At 51.0% G+C, this 18,331-nt stretch overlaps 2 protein-coding genes across 4 annotated transcripts in view; both read left to right on the top strand.

Moving 5' to 3' along the window:
* The first annotated feature begins 4,997 nt into the window (after positions 1-4,997).
* FAM3D (FAM3 metabolism regulating signaling molecule D) lies at positions 4,998-13,476 on the top strand. Of its 3 annotated transcripts, none has more exons than XM_015641331.3 (11): positions 4,999-5,251; positions 8,232-8,289; positions 8,995-9,057; positions 9,814-9,921; positions 10,225-10,245; positions 10,723-10,846; positions 11,099-11,157; positions 11,428-11,478; positions 12,489-12,573; positions 12,716-12,842; positions 13,044-13,476. In XM_015641331.3, the coding sequence occupies exons 3-11, from the start codon at positions 9,045-9,047 to the stop codon at positions 13,131-13,133; spliced, it is 678 nt and encodes a 225-aa protein (XP_015496817.1). In that variant the 5' UTR covers positions 4,999-5,251; positions 8,232-8,289; positions 8,995-9,044; the 3' UTR covers positions 13,134-13,476. The 3 variants fall into 3 exon arrangements, with proteins under 3 accessions (XP_015496819.1, XP_015496817.1, XP_015496818.1); XM_015641332.2 differs by having other exon boundaries at positions 8,201-8,289; XM_015641333.2 differs by lacking the exon at positions 8,232-8,289 and having other exon boundaries at positions 4,998-5,251.
* Positions 13,477-16,996: 3,520 nt separating this feature from the next.
* The window catches only part of FAM107A (family with sequence similarity 107 member A), a 28,354-nt gene continuing 27,019 nt past the window's right edge, over positions 16,997-18,331 (top strand). The window contains exon 1 of the mRNA XM_015641335.2: positions 16,997-17,191. Within this exon, the coding sequence (XP_015496821.1) occupies positions 17,168-17,191 (24 nt within the window). The 5' untranslated portion in view covers positions 16,997-17,167. The remainder of the gene's footprint in view (positions 17,192-18,331) is intronic.

Genomic DNA, 18,331 nt, shown 5'->3' with positions numbered 1-18,331 from the left:
GACTGTCATGTGCTCCTTCAAATATTTCCTTTTCAATGACACAGACGTACCAAAACTGGCCACAAACAAACACCCCACTGACCCAGCACTAAGGTCTGTCACCTCATGACATGACTGCTCTGAAAAAAATGGAGGTGACAAATAGATGAAGCACCTGTGTGATTTGCACTACTGTGGACTCCCTGCCACCACAGGACAGCCCCTGCCCGTGTCCCCAGCTTGGGAAAGACACACCACAATAGGTGCCACTGTGGCAAACTGGGGACATTCAAAGGGCCCTGGAACAGTCACTCATATGCCCTCTGTACTTCACCTCCCCTCAGAGTCTGTGTCTCAGCCCATTTATTTATTGCACCTCATTGGCAAAAAAAGGAAAGACATCCCCTGGCCAGAGGGAAATGTCCCAATTAAAGAGCAAATGATGCAGTAAAACAGCAGAGCATTCTTGAGAGCCGCGGTAAAAGCGGCCACCTCTTGTCCTCAATTTATGCTGCTCCCATCACCCTGGGCATTATATTTGTGCTGACAAGGATCAGTTTAACCCCTGCCTGCAATCTAATAAAAAGCTGGCATGGTGCAAGCATGCATAATCTTTCTTCAGTGTCCTAGAATGGATGCAATAAAAAACTGCTGCTGCTGCTTGATGGCCATAGCCACTGCCTGGAATAAATAACTCCCTGTCCAATGCCAGCAGTGGGAAGTGCTTTGGACCAGAGGCTTTTCAGACCCTCATCCCTTTACAGAACTTTATTGTCATAGGGCTGTTTAGGTTGGAAACCTCTAAGATCATCAAGTCCAACTGTTCCTCCAGCACTGCCCAGTTCACCACTAAACACCAACCCATGAGCCACATCTACACATATTTTAAATCCCTCCAGCAACTCATCCACCTCCCTAGGCAGCCTGTTCCAATGCTTGACAACCCTTTTGGTGAAGACATTGTTCCTAGTATCCAACCTAGATCTATCCAATCTGCCCTGGTGCAGCTTGAGTTCATTTCTTCATGTCCTGTCACTTCTTACTTGGGAGAGGAGACCAACTCCCACCTGGCAACAGCCTCCTTTCAGGGAGCTGTAGAGAGCAGTAAGGACCTCCCTGAGGAGGAGGACCATCCTTTCCTCTGGGCTGAGCCCCCCAGTTCCAGCTTAAAACCACAGCACATCTGTGAGTCCAGCATGTGCCCAGTGGCAGTCACCCACCATCCCTCAGTATATACTGGGGGAAAAGCAAAAGGAAAAGTCCCAAAGGCTTTGCCATCAACAACAGATCCTTTCCCCTCTCATCATTAATTGACCAAGCCAGCACAGCAGAGCTGGCATTACGCTCTGCTACCCTTTGTAATGAAATCACTGCCTGTGCACAAGAAGCAAATTTAATGATATGATACTAATAGGGTTAGAAATTTCCCATGCAAATATTAATAATTTATATCTACATTCATTTTTTTTAATACAGCTTGCAGTCTGTAGCAAGAAAGTGCTGAGGTCTACCAGCCTCTCTCACAGATCTTGTCTGGGAAGGGTGCAGGTGTTACCCAGCTGGAGAGAGAGATTTCAACACGATTTCACCAGGGGTTCAAATTAGCTTTTTGAAATCATGTCCTGGCCTATTTCAAAAAAGGAGACAATGCTTAAACAGGAGCACTGCTTGCATGGACCAAGCAGCAGCAGGAGATGGATGTTGAGCCTCTGTGTGCCCAGGCCCCTTCCCACAGGCATCTTTGCACCACCTGCACCAAGAGCCAGGGCTGCTGATGGCCCTACAAGAGCCCAGAGTGAAATGAGATGCGGTCCTGCTGTTACAGAACACACCAAGCACCCACCTGCATCTTGAGGTAGCTGGCAGCAAAAGGAGCAACCTCTGGGCTGCGAAGTCAGAGCGATTCAGGGACTGAGGAGGGGGGGAAGGGGAGGACATTCTATTTCAGAAGTAGGGAGGGATTCGTGTTGAATGTCCTTTTTTTCAGCAGTAAGGAAAAAGTCTCTGAAAGGAAGGGCAGTGACTGGGAACCTGCAGGGTTGAAAGAGAAGCTAATTCCCTCAGACAGGCATAATTGCTGCAATTCAGAATGGTAAAAATGTGAAATTAGGAATAATCAATGGCTGTTTATGATCTGTGTCTATACTGTGAATTCAGCTAATATGGAGTAATTACACTGCGCTAATTCCTGGTATTTGTCATCGTTCGGTTGCAGAGGAGTCCTGCAAAACAATAAAAGCAGATTGGCTGTGCTGGGCCCGCAGACCAGGGGCTTAGCACCGCACGAGCTAATTTCTCGTTTAATAGTAAAAGCGGCTGTGACCTCGCTTGTTCATTTTTCTGTCCCCGCAGCAGAGCCGGCGCTGCGCGGGGCTCGGCGGGCGCAGGATGCGCTACACAACAGCACCTCCAGCAGCCGGGACACAATCCCTCCCGGCCCCCCTGCCTCCTCCCTGGAACTCTCCCTCACCTTTCTGTCCGATATTGTTATATCAGCCCTCTATAAAACTTTGTCCTCACGCAGTTCCTCCCATCCGGCACAAGGTAGCTGTGCCGGCGCCTCGCCCGGATGCTCAGTGGCCCGTGGAACCTTGGGGATGTGTCACCGGTTTGCTGGCACGATTCACTCTCTGCCCTATGGAACAGCGCTGATTGCTGACCTCTGCAAAAGCGGGAGAGGAGAGGTGAGTACAGGATTGTTTAGTGGAGGGTGAATAATCCCCCGCAGCAGCACAGGTGGGAGGTGTGGGCTGCAGGGACAGCCCTCGCCCTGGTTCACCCCTCGCATGTGGTGTGCGAGAGGTGCAGGTGGTGTTTAACACAAGACAAACACAGAAGTTACAGATCGTTTCCTTTCAGAGGAGCTACACTTAACATCTGCAGTAGTTCGGCAGGAGCAATCTGAAACCATACACGCATTGTGCTTATCAGCAGCCAAACCTTTCCTGAGAGAATTTATCATCAGCTTATCCCAGTGAGCACAGCCCTGAGAAGGAGCATTTCCCGGGCACTGCAGAGCCCCACAAGGGATCTCTGGGGGAAACCTCCTCCCAGTGCTGAACTTTCATATCCTGGGAGGGACAGTCCTGCAGCCACTTCCTTGGCACCAGTGTCCCAATGCTTCCCACCACTCACTGAGGGTCAATGCACCCAGTGTTGACACACGGAGGGAGGAGGAGAGCACTCCTCACTCACCAGCTCACTCCTGCTGATCTGCCACAGTGCTGATCACAGTGCAGTGTTTGCTCCATTGATTATTCATTCCCCAGTCTGGCAGCTTTTTGATACCACATCTATTATTTTTTTCTTAATTCCTCTTTTTCCATATCACGCAGAACCCCCTGGGGGAGCCTGCAAATAAGATTTGATGCAATTTAATTGCACTACACCAGTTAATTATTTGCTGAGTCAAAACTAAGCTGATGCCCCACTCCCAGCACTTGGCACATTCCCTAATGTTAGGTGGGATTTAAAAGCCCATTTTTCCTGTGTGCCCCAATGAATGGGCAAAACCTGGGCTGCCACAGGATGCAGAGATGGGACACGAGGGCTCCCCACACCAGCATGTGCCACAAGGAAAGCCCACAATTCCCCATCCTTTCCTGTGGTTTCAGGGAAACATCTGGGATGAAATGTTCACTTCCAGAGAGCAGAAGCATTTCACACAAGATTTCATTGTTGGAGGCTCCTGGCCCTGCTGATGATTTTTGTTCATTTCCTCTGCGAGCAGCAGAAATGCCTCCATCCCCATAGAGGACTTGGCCTCAGGTTCCTTGAAACAGGAGGTAAAACTCATGATTGAACAGGCCTTCCCCAGGGTGTTGCAATCCCCATGCCGTGGGCCTGCTCCTGCAGGGGCAGGAAGCAGGGGAACACAGCAGGGACGAGAGCTGTGGCACTCCAGGGCTTGGGGCACTTTGTTATTGAGCCGAGGCGGTTATTGCCAGCAGCTAAACAAACTAATAGGAAGGATATTTCCCCAGAGAGCAAGAAGGTTTTTGATTTAGACTGTGCTGTTTAAGCTCAGACTCTCACCGCAGCTAAAATTTCCTTCCGAGGGCAATAATTATCCCAATGCAGAGCCAGGCATGTTTGCTTTTCTGCTCCCTGTCTGGAAGGCTTTGGTTTGTGATTCCCCCCAGTGTTCAGCACCCCCTGCACCTCTTGCCCAGCATTGAGGACCAGAGCTGGGGGGAAGCAAAGAAAAGCTCAGCACACAGCTTTATACAGAGATCACCCTCAGGTATTAAATTAATTATCAGGAAGCAGTGTTGGTCCCACAGGGCTCGCTCCAGCCCTGTGCAAGCTGCAGTCCCAAAGGCAGCGCTGTCACTGCCAGCCCCACATCTCCTCCACTGCTTCTTGGATGAAAATTGCTTTAAAACCTCCAAGAGAAATCGTTTGGTTCTTCTAAGTGGTAAGAATGGAAAAGAAAAAGGGAAGAAGGAATGGAAACTTTTGTTCTTGGCTGCAAGGTAAATGAGGTTCAACTTTGGAAAAAATAGACAGCCGCTAGTCCTAACTTCGGGAGTCATTTCTTCCTTTAGAACCATAACAATAACAGTGATAAACTATTAAAAATAAAACAGCCTAAATCTATACCTTAAGTTAACCCAGGACTCCTTTAGAGTTCAGGAATGTTGCTGGATAAATAAATGCTTATTTGGAAAAGGAACCTCCAGCTTCCCGTAAATGAGAGGCAGAGAACTCGGGGCCCCAGGGGCAGAGAACCCAGGAGTCGGGGCCAGCCCACGGACATGCAGCACAGCTGGGGGGAAATCCTGACAGATCAGGTTATTCTGGTTTTACCCCAGTCTGGGGAACCCTGGTCCTGGCTTCGTGCCCGTCCGTTCCCATTGCAGTACCCCTGTCAGCCCAATGCGCTGCCTTGGTGAAAGAGCAGAAAGTCAGGCTGGTGCCCACCGTGGGAGAGGTCTCCCTCTTCTGACGTGCCAAAAAGGCAAGGGCCAAAGTGAGGAAAAGCTCCGAAGGGAACGCAGCCATGGGTGTCTCCTCCCTCCCGCAGGAGAGCTGCTCCCGGGCGCTGCGGCCCCGCGGGCCGTGCCCAGCCCCACAGCGGGCAGGGAGAGAAGGCTTGGGGAGGTGCCACGAGTCACAGAGGGCTGGCCAGGAGTCACAGAGGGCTGGCCAGGAGTCACAGAGGGCTGGCCGGGCTGGGCAGCTGCCCCACCGCGCTGCCGAGCACATGGAGCTGCCCGGGATGGGCCGGCACAGCCCGCGGGGACGGACGGCACGGCCGGGACACTGAGCGGTACGTGGGCTTGTCCCATCCCCGACCGGGGAAATGCCTTTTCTAGAGCATGACTGAAATAATGGGTTCCTGCACCACTTTTCTTTTGACTTACTGGCAGGTTAGGGAGTTGTCTGGGGAAGGTTTTTTCCTTGTGGTCGGCTGGAGGGGAAGGGGAAGCTCCAGGCGCCCTTCCCGTAGGTGCAGCTGTGCTGGTGCCGTGGGCTGAAGGAATGAACTCCCCGTGTCAGAGGGGAGCTGTGGTGTGCTGCAGTCAGCTCGGTGATGTGGGGACCAAACCAGCATGGCTATGGATGAATTTGCAGGGTATTCACTGTGCAATGTGTGGGGCTAGTCCAAGGTCAAGCTGCTGCTCAGGATGTCTGCTTTCTCTTGCCCTGCTGAAAGACTTGGTGTAGGGATCCAGCTCTTGCTGCCCACAGGCGCCAGCAGGGACAGAATTTCTTCCTTTAAAAAACTGATGGCATCGTCCAGAGTTTTGAGAAGCCAAACTAGATGGAAGGGTAGGAGGACACAAGTGCTTTCTGGTAGAAAGCAGCAAAACACTGGTCAACACCGTGGATAACTGTGGGCTTGTGCCAGGGCCAGTTGTGCTGTAAGATGCCCTCTCCAGCCATTTGGTGGATGCAGAAGACAGCCAAGCATTTTTATAAGCAAGGAAATTTATAAGCTCTCAAGCAAACAGCACCATCCTATTGAACAACTCAGCAAAGTTTAGTCAGACTGATTCCTTTTGAGACTGAAAATGGCACTGTAGCATTCTCCATTCTCCTGTGGTGATAAACCCTGAACACAGGGTGGATGTGCACCCACCCTGCCAGTCCCTTCTCTGCACCCCTGCATTCAACTATGCAGGAAAACCCTGCTTTTGGACGGGTGGCTCAGTGGCTGTGGGTATCTGGCAGTCACCCTTTTTGGAGTTGCATCCCCATTCTGCAGCAAAATTATTTTGTTCACAGTATGTTGGGAGAGACAGAAACATGTGGGACTCAAAAGCAGGAAAAAAAAGGGCAAAAAGAGGCAAAAAAAAATGGAAAAAAAGGCAGAAGTTTGTGGGGAAGGGAAGTAAAGTTTTCCTGCAGCACTGAAGGAGAACAGGAACATCCACCTGCTGCATCCTCCCTGCGAGGGCAGGGATCAGTCTGATCTTCCCAGCAGCAGTGACTCAGCTCCGCCAAGCGGCACTTCAGGCCAGAGCAGGCTTGGGTGGAGCTTTTGCTTTTCAGCACTACCAGCCTCTTTAGCAGTATTTGTCCAAGAACTTTCTTGTTCCTGGAATGTTTTGTTAAGCAAACAAGTTTCAGGTTTATTAGACAAATAGCTGTTCAACACCTATCACAATTCTTTCTTTTCTCACTCTCCTGCCGGCAGCTCTCTGGCTGATGCCAGGACACAGGTGCCTTTTATTCTGGCACAACCCTAGGAAGAAAAAAAAATTATCAATGCAAACAATTAAAAAATAATATAATAGAAATCCCAGGACAGGGCCACCCTCTTGTAATGCAGTCAGGTTCCAGGAATTTCGCCACCCAAGGACTTCACCTGGTAAATTTTATCTGGGATTAAGGTGAAGATAAAATAGCCCTTTTATCTATGGGCTTATGACTCAGAGCACTGGTGTTTACTGGTTTATTTTTCAATTTCTCTTCCTTTGCAATGAAATCAATACATGCAAAGGAAAAACATAACTTTGGTGAATGGGAGGACTGTGCAATGGACCCCAGTGAGGCCAATGTTCACTGTAGCACTGGGAAGCAGACAGGGAAGGTTTTGCAAACCCAGTGGAGTTTTGCCCTGCTCACTGTGTTCAAGTCACACCCCAGGTCTGAATCCTCACCAGGTCTAGGCTCTGCTCATGGCACTTGTGGGGAAGACAACAAGCTGCCAAAGCAAACTAATACCAGTTCTGAAGTGTTCACAACTTGCCAAGGGAGACTGTGAGAAGTGGCCCCATTTTCCAACCCCATCATCAGATCAGGCACTGGGATGGGGAGCCAGAAATGGGAAGAAGGTCCCTGTGTTCATAAACTTCATGCTGAAAGGAGCAAAAGGGAAGAGCCTTGTGCTGTCCCTTCAGATCCAGCCACAGGCAACATTTGTCCTCTAAAACCTTTAGACTCTCCTTTTTCAGGTCTGTGTCTCTTATACCAGCTCAGTGAAATGGGCTTGCTCATGCCAGCTCTGACAAAAGCTTTAAAATCCGTTTCAGAGTAACTGTGCTGAGGGCTGGGGTGTGGGGAAGGGCTTAGGGCATCACAGACCCCCCAGCTACCTCCTGTGGGGACAGATTCCTGCTCACAGCCAACCTTCCTCTGTGAGGAATAGCTGCACAGAGAGGGGAGATGCTGCTGGGAAGCCAGCGAGCTCAGCTGGCACACTGTCAAAAACACATTGTGTCTATACATGGGGGACACAAATACCTCCCAAGGCTTTCCCTACGCGCAGTCTCCCATGGGAAGCTGGCAGCTCTGTGCTGGAGTCCCTGCTGCAGTGTCCCAGCAGCTGTGGGGACAGCAGAGGGGTCTCATGGGGAGAAGTGCCGGGCTCCAGGAGTATCAGCTGAAACATCACTGTGGGGCTGCCTAAAAACCCCAGACAGTGATGCTGCAACCCAGCCCGGGGTGCAGGGGAAGCCATGGGGAGCATCTCCTCAGGGCACTGAGGGGGACACAGGCCCAGCCAGCCCAGGGCCCCAAGGCTGCTCCACGGTCAGTAACACAGCGAGCCCTGGGAGGGGACCCGGAGCAGGGCTGGGCAGGAGGAAAAGCTTTTCTCTCATTCCTCATGACGCAGCAGCCTGAAATCAACATTCAGCCCAGCCCTGCTACAGCCCGTTGCTCCTTATTTACCCTTCAAACAGGAAAAGCAACTCTCAGCACAGCTCGTTTACAAATTTTCTGTCAAATACTATGGGCTGCTGTAGTTAACATCAGGCTCATTAACTCGCAGCACCCATCTCACAAGTGACAATTCGCCGTAGGGCTCCAGCGGGGCTTCCAGGACAGAGGTTCACCAGACTGCAGCCCCGAATTTTAAAGGTAGGAGTGGTCCCAGCCCCTGGGGGAGCCCAGTGTGTGGGGTGGCAGCAGGGCAGAGGGCGGCAGATGGACTCTCCCCGGTAGGAAACAGTTCATGTTCCAAATTCCAGCCGCACCCTTTCCACGGGTTAAAGACGCTCCAGGGTTTGGCAGGTGGAAATATTTCTGGGTTTAAATCAGGTGTCCACAAAGCTAGCTGCTGTCCTCAGCACAGTGGTGCTGCCCATCTTCCCTTCTCCTTTGGATTTTTAAGGAAGACAAGCTTGTTCACAGAGATTCCCCTGGCTGGGCAAGATCACAGCCGGTCCTCAGACAGCATTTTGCAAATATTTCCCTAATATTTGAAATCTACTTTACATCATGGCAGAAGGAAATGCAGCACAGCTGTGATTGAAAGTGTCCACCTCACTGCTATCAGCAGAACAGAAAAGGCTGGCCCACCACCGAGAGCAGGGCATGAACCGTGGGGCTGCAGACCTGGGGGAGGGTTCTGAGGATCCAGAAGGAAGCGAGCTCAGTCAGTGCCACCTGCTCCGGGACTTAATCAGTGTGGGACCAAACAAACCTGCATAAGAATTTGTACATCTTTGATGACATCCTCACTATTACAAATATAACTAAACATAGCAATTATCTTCTCATCTAGAATCTGCCTGCCTTTGGTGGGTTACAGGCACTCTTTAAGGCATTACCTTCTTTCCTCAGGGTGACCTGTGACTCAGTCCTTCCCAGCTGTGCTCTCTCTGCCCACCACCATGCGGATAACAAGTAAGCAGTGACACATATTTACTTTTCTCTGTCTGTTTTTCTATGGTTCTTTATGCCTCCTTCTCATTTACATGATGCCTCCCAAGCCCAGCAGCCCTGCCCTTCCCCTGCCAGGGACGTGGGAAAGGGCCTTTGTACATGCATCAGGTTTTTACAAGATTTGTGTAGATTTCAGCCTGTTATATTTTTCCCAGTGAAACCTTCTGTGACTGGGAAGAGATGGCTATTGAGACATTCCTGGTTCCATAAGAGCCATTCAGCTGCAGTAAAAGTACATTTTTCTGCTCTCTTTCCATGCAGGACTGGAACGTTTTGCTCTGATGAGCGCTGCTTTAAAGCCAAATGCCAATCACAGTTGTATCAGCAGCTGCTCGGCTGCAGCTAGTGACTAATTGGGGGATAGCAGCCTTCCCAGCACTGGGAACATAAGAAATATTTGGATTTACATAGCTTTCTGAGTAATTATCAGGTTTACTTTAACATAGAGAGAAATATGAATAGTGCCTCCCAACAGAGCAGTAATGCCTATCTGGGCATCACCACATACTCTGGAGATGGTAATTAAGAGATCAGGCTCCATTTGGAGGGTGAGGGATTGTTTGCTGCCTTCCCACACCCACACAAGCGCTGGCTGTCACCCCGTGCCTGGTAACCTTGGGACACAGGGATCAAATCCCAGGGAAGCAGAGAGATGATCCGGTGCCTGTCCCATGCTGCAGCTGCCGCTCTCAGCCAGCTCCTCTCCCGTGCCTGCAGGTGTGATCCGGTACATGGTGCTGCTCATCACCCTGCTGGGCACATGGTTCATCACACAGACCTACTTCCACCAGAGCTGGAAAGCCGTCAGCCTGCGGAGCTGGCTCGGTGAGGCACCAACGGGCTCCAGAGGGATCCGGAGGGAGGGGGCGAGAGGTTCCATTGGAGCCAGGGCTGGACAGACTTGCCCTGACCATTTGTATTTGCAGTCTCTGGCCAAGCTTTAGCCACCAGCTCTGACCACTAGGGCAGGGAGGGGACAGTGTGGTGGGAAGCTGCACTGCTGGGTCCAGGGATGTCTGCAATCATGGGAGGCAGTTTTAGAGAGCTGGTGCCTGAGCAGCTGCTCCTGGCTTGGGGAAGAGCCAGCAGCTCTACAGAGTGTCTAATCCTCCTGTTTGATACCCACAGGTGCCATGAACAAGCCCAGCAGTGAGTATCGCTCTCGACTTCATCTCACAACTCCAGGGTTCAGGGGGATGGTGGAAGAGTGAGATCTCCTTCAAGAGCTCCTTCCCTGAGGCAAAAATCCCCCTCTCCCAAACATGGGGGATTTTCCTACTGCACACGGCAATAGGGTCTTTGACAGGTCCCTGCCTCGGCCAAGAATGGGGAAACTCTGGGCAGGAAAACCCCAAGCTGGTGCCTTGGACATCAGCTCCAAATGCTCCCAGCACACACCAGGTGTCACACCTGGAGCAGCACCTGGCCTTGGCACCATAAACCTCAAACAAGAAGCTGGTCCCAGCCCCAGAACAAACCTTCTTCATGCCAGAAGTTGGTCCAGGTGTTGCCCACTTAGTGTGCCACTGCATCCCAGGGCCAGCCCTGCTCAGCCCCTCAGGGACACAGCCGGTGTCTCCACATGGGGACAAAGCCATCACTCTCAGCTCCACTCCTCCCTCACAGGTGAGAAGCTGCCCCAGCACAAGTGTGGGAACCAGAAGAGCTGCCCCCAGAATTATTTTGCCTTCAGGATCATCAGTGGTGCTGCAAATGTGGTGGGACCCTCGATCTGCTTTGAAGATTTGGTGTAAGCAGCATATGGCAGGGACAAGGCAGCCATGGCTGGCCTGGCCTTCAAGAGGGCAAATTTGGCATCTGCCAAGCACATCAATGGTCATCACAGTGTATTTGTGGTTAAAAAAAAATGTAAATAGATTTCTTTGCTACCACTTCTGGTTATTTTGCCATCTACAGCCACTTCACCCCACCACAGTTTCACTGGCATCAGCATCTCCAGGGCATCCCTGCACTCACTGGTGCTCTCTGCTTTCCTTTCCAGCCTCATGAGCAGCGTGAAAAACAACATTGGCAGAGGCCTGAACATTGCACTGGTGAATGGTAAGTCAGGCAGGCACTGACCCCCTTCTCCCCACTGCCAGGGGTCCTCCCTTCCCCAGGAAAGCACAGGTCCCTGGAGACCCCATCCCAGGCACTGTGGCTGGGCCAGAGACACATCCATCTGGTGTTGCATGGGGAGCACAGTCACCATCACAGAAGTTAAAACACACTGAGGGAAGAGCAAAGCATTTTGCAGGGAGCCCCAGGCTCACGGCCAGGCAAAGCCCAGTGCAAACTCACTGTGCTCTGTTTTCAATTTTAACCTTTCAGGAACAACTGGGCAGCTCCTGAAATACAACTCCTTCGACATGTACTCTGGAGGTAAGCACAGTCACTCTGCTCCTCGGAGGTTCCCAGCCAGGGCTCACACCAGCACTTCTGGCTACTTCAGCTGCTTCTGTCAGCTATTTAATGATAAAGCCAAGTGGACTTTGACCAGACTTGCCAGCCTGGGTGGTAAAATCCCAGCTTTCCCTGAGGCCATCAAGCCTGGCGTCCTCACAATGCTTCCACATCCAGGATTGGCTTCTCACTCCTTTTACAAGCATGTAATAGCCTGGAAAACATGATCTCACTAACCTGAATAAACCAAGGCACTTGAGACTTGAGAAAGGTACTCTCTGAGATCAGGAAGTTACACTGATCCTGATATTTTGCAACCTGTAACTCAGTTTTTGAATACTGGTGGTGGCTGAGCAGAAGCTCATTCCCCTGCCTTTCACAGCGGGACAAATGAAGGCGCTCAGGGAGACATGCCCCCCTCAATCACTCCTGTGCAACCTACTTTTGATAATTCTGGAGTTTTAAGGTGAATCACCAATATAATGATGTTTCCAGCCAAGTTCACAAGCAAGATGCTTGGTGGGAGAGGCACTGGGAAGAAGGCGGCAGTCAGCTCATGTGCCACTAGATGGGGCATTGGATTCAAGCATCCTGCAGATGCGGGAAGAGGAATAATTCCCCCAATACAGCCAGAGAGAGGCATGATGGCAGGGAAGGCGGCTCTGTGGCCGAGCAGGTTCATTTCTTGTGTTGGGAACACAAGAAAAATTCACACAGCTAGATTTCAGAGTTAGCAAGCAAAGTTTAGGAGAAATTTCTGCCCTGTAGCTGTATCAAAAGAAGGGCATCAGTCCTGTGCACTGCAGGAGAGCCCAGGTGGGAACATAGAATGGGGAATGCATCATTTGGGAGCCTACCATTCCCCAAATCCTGGCTAGCACCAGCACTGTCAGGTTATTTCCCACCAACCCAGAACAGGTTCCCTCAGCTACCATGCAGAAGTACCCGCTAAATCCCTTTTTTCTCTCCCTAATGCTCTTCTCTCCCAGACATTACCAAGCTGCAAACCTTCCTCCAAGAGATCAAGCATGGCACCCTTGTGCTGACAGCAAGCTACGATGATGCTGCCACAAAGTGAGTTTGCCCACAGAAACAACACCAGACTCCCCAGAAACACACAGCTGGGGGAGCTGGACATGCTGCTGCCACCAACAGAGAGGGTAAAAGAGGGGAAACCCAGCTGGCACCACACTGACACCTCCTTACCCTCTTTCAGGATGAATGACAAAGTAAGGGCCTATTTCACGGAGCTGGGCAGCAACTACGTGGGCAAGCTGGGCTTCCGAGACAACTGGGTGTTCTTGGGAGCAAAAGGGCTGATGAACAAGAGCCCCTTTGAAAAGGTACATGGGTATAAGGTACAGCCTGCCATGAGCTCTGCAGGCTCCATCCTCTTCAGGGCACCTCCCGAGCTACACCTCACCCACCTGTCTGCAGAAGACAAGGACCAGTGGCATTATCCGCCATGCCAAACCGAGCTGTAACTTTTGCCACATTGCTAACTTGCACTGTTCCAACCTCCTCTCTCTCTTTTTTTCTTGCAGCACATTAAAAATAATAAAGAGACAAATAAATACGAGGGCTGGCCTGAGCTGTTGGAGATGGAGGGCTGTGCCCCCAGGAAGATGGACTAGCATCAAACTCCAGCCTGCCATGGAGGGCAGCTTCACCAGTCACCCAGGGACACCCACAGGACAACCCCATCGTGGGGACTCCAGCCTCTCCACTGCCAGGCCACAGAGTCCAGCAGCTGCTGTTTTCCCACAGAAACTCGCTGTTTCACAGCAGGAACTGTTCAGGGCTTGGAGAAGAGCTGTACAAGTGCCTGCAGAGCCTGAGCAGACACGTGGCCAGGCTGGAGCCAAGCCATCCTCATCTATGGGTCAATTTGGGGTATTTTATTTTTCTATCTTTAAACTATAAAACTTTGTAGAAGGTTTTGTAAATTTCTTAAATGAGATTTCTAATTATAAAACACTACCTTCTCCCTTCCATTTTCAAGCATAATCAACACTCTCCCCCGCAGGCACAGCATGCCAGGTCCTCTGCCACCAGTCAAGCATCACCGTCACCCATCCCACAGCTCTGCACACAGGAGCTCCCCCTCCCCACATGGCACAGGATAAAGTGATCCCTGAGGATGCTCAGACTTTGGTGGTTTCCCATTAGAGCTCTTGCCAATGTCCTGTGGTCTCCTACAGCCAGAAGTCCATAGGGATATATATATAGATATAGATATAGATATCTATATATATATAGGGCCAGAATTATATCTATATATCTATTTATATTATATCTATAGGGCCAGAAGTTAACAGGGATAGCATGCAGCAATGTAGATTAATATATTTGCAGACCAAAGTATCATTCCTGGATGTTACAAACTGATTTAAACCCAGAAGAGCAAAGAAAACACAGTCTCTGTGTATAAAATGGAAAGAACTTTGAAGATTCAAAATACTTCCAAAAACGAGATAAAAACAAAATGAGATTAAATGCTGATGCCAAAAAATTGATATATTTTTATTTAATAATAAGAGAGGCAAAGAGAAAAAAAGTGAAAAGTAGGGAAAAGTTAGAAAATGTTAAGGTCACTTTTAAAAGCATAGGATAGGTCACCACCTCACTGTGCTTCCTTTGTTGTTGTTGAGACAGGGTGGGGGGAGCAGAGCAGGTTTTGCCCTTTTTTTTCTGCTGTTTAGGCATCTTCCCTGCCTTCCCTGACCTCTGGGCAGTTTGGCTGGGATGTGGCAGCCCATCCTCCGAGATGCCGGCGCGGTGCCCGATCGCTGCGGCCGGAGCTCGGTGCACTCACGGGAGCAGGGTGGGGGTTCCACAGTTCACTCTGGCTTCAGCCCAGGGGTGCAGGATTGGGGGGCTCTCCCCAAGCAGACAGTGTCAGCTCCCGGAGCCTCAGGGTGTCTCACAGCAGGTGATGGTGCTGGAAGCAGGGGAAAGGCAAAGGTCAGGGATTCTGCCCCTTGTTTTCCCCTCCACATTTTGCACCAGTTTTGCCTTCTTTTTTATGGCTCTCAAGGAGGGCTACTCACAATCCATCCTACCTGTAGTTTTCAGGTGTTCAAGAGTGATTTTGATAAGCAGACATAATGACAGAGCATTTTTTGAAGCCATTCTCTTACTATCACGTTCTTACACTGGGTTAAATCCAACCTCATCCCTGTCAAAGGTCGGGATAATGCCAGGGATCTGCCAACCTTGCTTTGCCCTCAGGAAGGGATGGATGGATGGAAGGATGGATGGATGGATGGATGGATGGATGGATGGATGGATGGATGGATGGATGGATGTGCAGGTTTCTTGGGCAGCTGAAGTTGTGCAGCACAACCAATAGGTGGGAGCCTTTTACCAGTAGAGCCAAGAGCCAGCATCACTCTGGAGCGATACAATGCTCCCAGGCTGGCACCCACGGGGGTCAGCCACACACCGGGAGCTGCACCCCAGCCTGGAACCAGCTGACACCACCAGGAGAGGAAAGATCCCTGCCCAAAGGTGGGACAGGAAAGCCCCACAGTCCTCCTTAGAGCAGTCCCTGCCTTCTGCCCAACACCGAGCAGGTCCTGGGGAGCCTCTGCCCCCTGCTCCTGTCCAGATGCTTCAGCCAAGCACAGTCTGTTCCCAACCCCTCCCTGAGCCCTGGCACTGCTGGGATCAGATGAGCTGCACGGGTGATGGCTGGGCTTATCAGCCATCAGAGACAGGGATGAATTTGTATCATGTACAGACTTTAATTTCCGATGATTTTATCTGTTTTTTCCCCCATTCTCAGAAGCAGACCAGCAGTTTTGCAGAACATGGGGACAGAGTGTTTGTCCTGGAGCATTTGGAGCTGCACGGAATAACAGACTGTCCTGCACAGCCTTCTCTGCTTCCAACAGCCCCTGCACAGCTCCCAGCAGGAGGTTCACAGGGTTATCCAAGCCCTCAGGTCACCCCAGGGGAGTGAAGTGAGGAGCATGGGCAGGATAAGGCCAGGAAAGCACATAGCCTGTCCTGTGCTGGCCACCTGAAGGACGAAACCCTGGATCCAAAACTCAATGTCACCAATCAATTGGTTTTCCCTAAACAAGGAAAAATCCCCACATAAATTGTGTAACACCTGTAAGAACTTCCAAAGGCAGAACTAAAATAAAACCCCAAAACAGCCGTCACAGAGGAATCCCAGAAGAGGTGTAGTATTTTATCCCAGCTTATCCTCCCATGCTCTTAGCACACACCTGATGGCACTGAGAGAAACCTCTGCCATAAATCGATCCCTAAATCTGCTGCAACAACAGCGGTTAATCCCAAGCGCTGAATCATCCCTAGCCGTGGCAGCAGCAAGAAATAACACAACGAGCAGACACAACAGCCCTGCTGAACTGCCAGCATAAATATGCCAACTATTTTAAGCCCCTCAAAGGATCTAGAAGCACTCATAAACCAAACTGAAAACAGCCCAAGAGCCGTAAAGGTGGCTCCACAGGGTAAACCAGAGCACAGCATCAACTACAGCCCCAAAAACAACCAGCCCCATTCAGCTGCAGGAAACTCTTCCTACCCCTTCGCAATGCACATTAGAAATCTGGTTTAAAGCCAAAATAAAGGAAATTTATGTTTCAGCATGCTACAGGCAGTTAAAACTAGCTCTGAATCAATCACAGAGCAGTTACTAAGGTACATCGCTATTTTCAGGAAGTAGGGAGAGCTAAAAGTGCAACTCCTGTGCAGGGACCTTCAGTAGCAGCCAGTGTTTTGTAAAGCCATTCCTGCCAAAGTCACTGTGTCCTGATAAATAAATCAGAGTTTTTTAATATCCAGACAATGAGAGGCGGGGAATAAATATGGATTCATGAGTCAAATCGAACTTGCTAATTTCTTTAAAAGGATCTGAAAAGGACAGGGTGTGCAGGGACAGTAATCTCCAAATGAGGTTTTGCAATGCTGTGGCATTTTGAAAGCTGTGTTACTGCAGGGACAGACACCTACCTGGCTGGTTTGCACTGTGCTGCATCCCCAGAGTCTTCACCAAACACAAGCCTGACCCTCCTGGACTCCCAGGATGCGGCTTCAGGTAACATGGGCTCACAGTAGGCACCAACGCTGCAGCCTGGGGTGTTTGTGGGAACAAAGTTTGCAAAATCCACTGCTGCAACAGGAGCCAAGAGCCAGAATGCAGACAGGCAGCAGAGGGATAATCTTCCTTTATTTTTTAGGGTTCATTTGGGCAAAGCACCAAAGGAGTATCTAGGAAAGATGCCACAGGCAAGGACCTGCGGGTGCCGGGCCGCAGCTGGGCGAATCCGCATCCTGTGACATCTTGCCCTGTCAAGTGCAATTACTGTAATCTTCCACAGCCTCTCAAAATACGGATCCCGGCTTAGAAACCGGGCATCCACAGCATGAAAGCTGCCTTTGTGCCCAGGCAGAGCCTGGGTGCGAGCCAGCCGTTAGGTGCATGAAGAAAATGAGTTCTCCACGTGCTGGAAGAAGGGAGGAAAAGCAAGCTTTCCCACCCGACCCCGCCACAGACGGGCTGGATTTCACCCACGTCTCCCCACAGCAGCCGCGGAGGGGCCGGGAGCAGCACGGGCACCTGTCCCCCCTGGAGTAACACAGACAGCCCTGGTCCCACAGCCCGGAGAGTGGAGAGCAGCCAACACATCCGACCATGGGAGCGTCTCACGGGAAAAAGGTAACGGGGCGGTTTCCTCAGGGCTCTGGTGCTGAGATGGGGTGGAGAAGGCACCATCTGCTCACGTGCTGCTTGTCTTGCCCCGTGTGTGCTGCCGAGGGCGGCGAGGGATTAGAGGGAAGGGACCCGCTCCTGGGTGAGGGTGCCATTCATCGGGGCCGGATTAAGTAATTCCATCTAATGGGCTCAGCACTGGGGCCTGCCGGGGCTTTCAGGACAGCATGGAGGGGATCAGAGCATTGCAAGCATTGCATTAGGACAGACAAAGTTTGGTTCTCTGGGGAGAAATGTCAGATTTGTTCTGAATGCATCCAGCAGCCTCTGGGATGTCTCCTGTAGATGCAGCGCAGAGCAAGCCCAGAACTTGGGAACTGGGAACTGGTGCCAGCTCCCTCCCAGGACAGGGAGGAGCTCTGCCAGGTCCCACAGCACCAACATGTATCCCTCTCCTCCAAATCCCCTGGGGAGAGTGGTCAAACAGAGACAGTTTTATAGAGTCAGAGCCCTGCAGAGGTGCCTGGAGATGCTTGTGCTGAGGATATTGTTGGATGTCATTTTGCTTCCATGGCTGATGACATCAGTGCCTAGTGATGCATCATCCCTGCTCGGTTACAATGCCGTGTCTGGAATAAGGATTCCATAGCTCATCTCCCAGCTCTAAGAGAAACACACTTGTGCACCACAATAGGTCAATAACTTCCACTGGAATGGGGACAGCAGTCACCCTTTGCCCCACAGGTACCCTTCCTGCTCAGCTGAGTATGACTGTGGTTTTCAGAGGTATGGGCACCAAGTGTCTTTCAGAATTTTGTAAACTTGCTGGACTTTATTCCAAAACCAGAGCTACACACTCTTGCAGGGCAAACATGTGAAAAAGCAACCCACTGGCCATTGTGACCAACACCCAGAAGGAAAATCAGAGTTGAAGTGAGACTAGTAAACATTTATCTATTTTCCTGGTCTTCTGACAAGTGCCAGGCACAGGAGGTGCTGCTCCCAGCCAGCCCAGTGCTGCTCCAGGACCCATCCCAGGTACCGACGCCACGCTGGCTCCAGCACACACGGGAGCCGTGGTTGTTCCCGTGGCTCAGGGCTACAACTCACCCAGGAGGAGCCATGCTCTGCCCACAGCTAATCCCC

Source organism: Parus major, chromosome 12 (genome assembly GCF_001522545.3).
Source record: "Parus major isolate Abel chromosome 12, Parus_major1.1, whole genome shotgun sequence".
Lineage (NCBI taxonomy): Eukaryota > Metazoa > Chordata > Aves > Passeriformes > Paridae > Parus > Parus major.
This window is presented reverse-complemented; position numbering and strand designations above follow the sequence as displayed.

Excerpts from the sequence above, each read along its gene's own strand:
- FAM3D (XM_015641333.2), top strand. Across the intron at positions 11,479-12,488 it reads CTTCGACATGTACTCTGGAG|ACATTACCAAGCTGCAAACC; the intron begins GTAAGCACAGTC and ends CTTCTCTCCCAG. Across the intron at positions 12,843-13,043 it reads ACAAGAGCCCCTTTGAAAAG|CACATTAAAAATAATAAAGA; the intron begins GTACATGGGTAT and ends TTTTTCTTGCAG.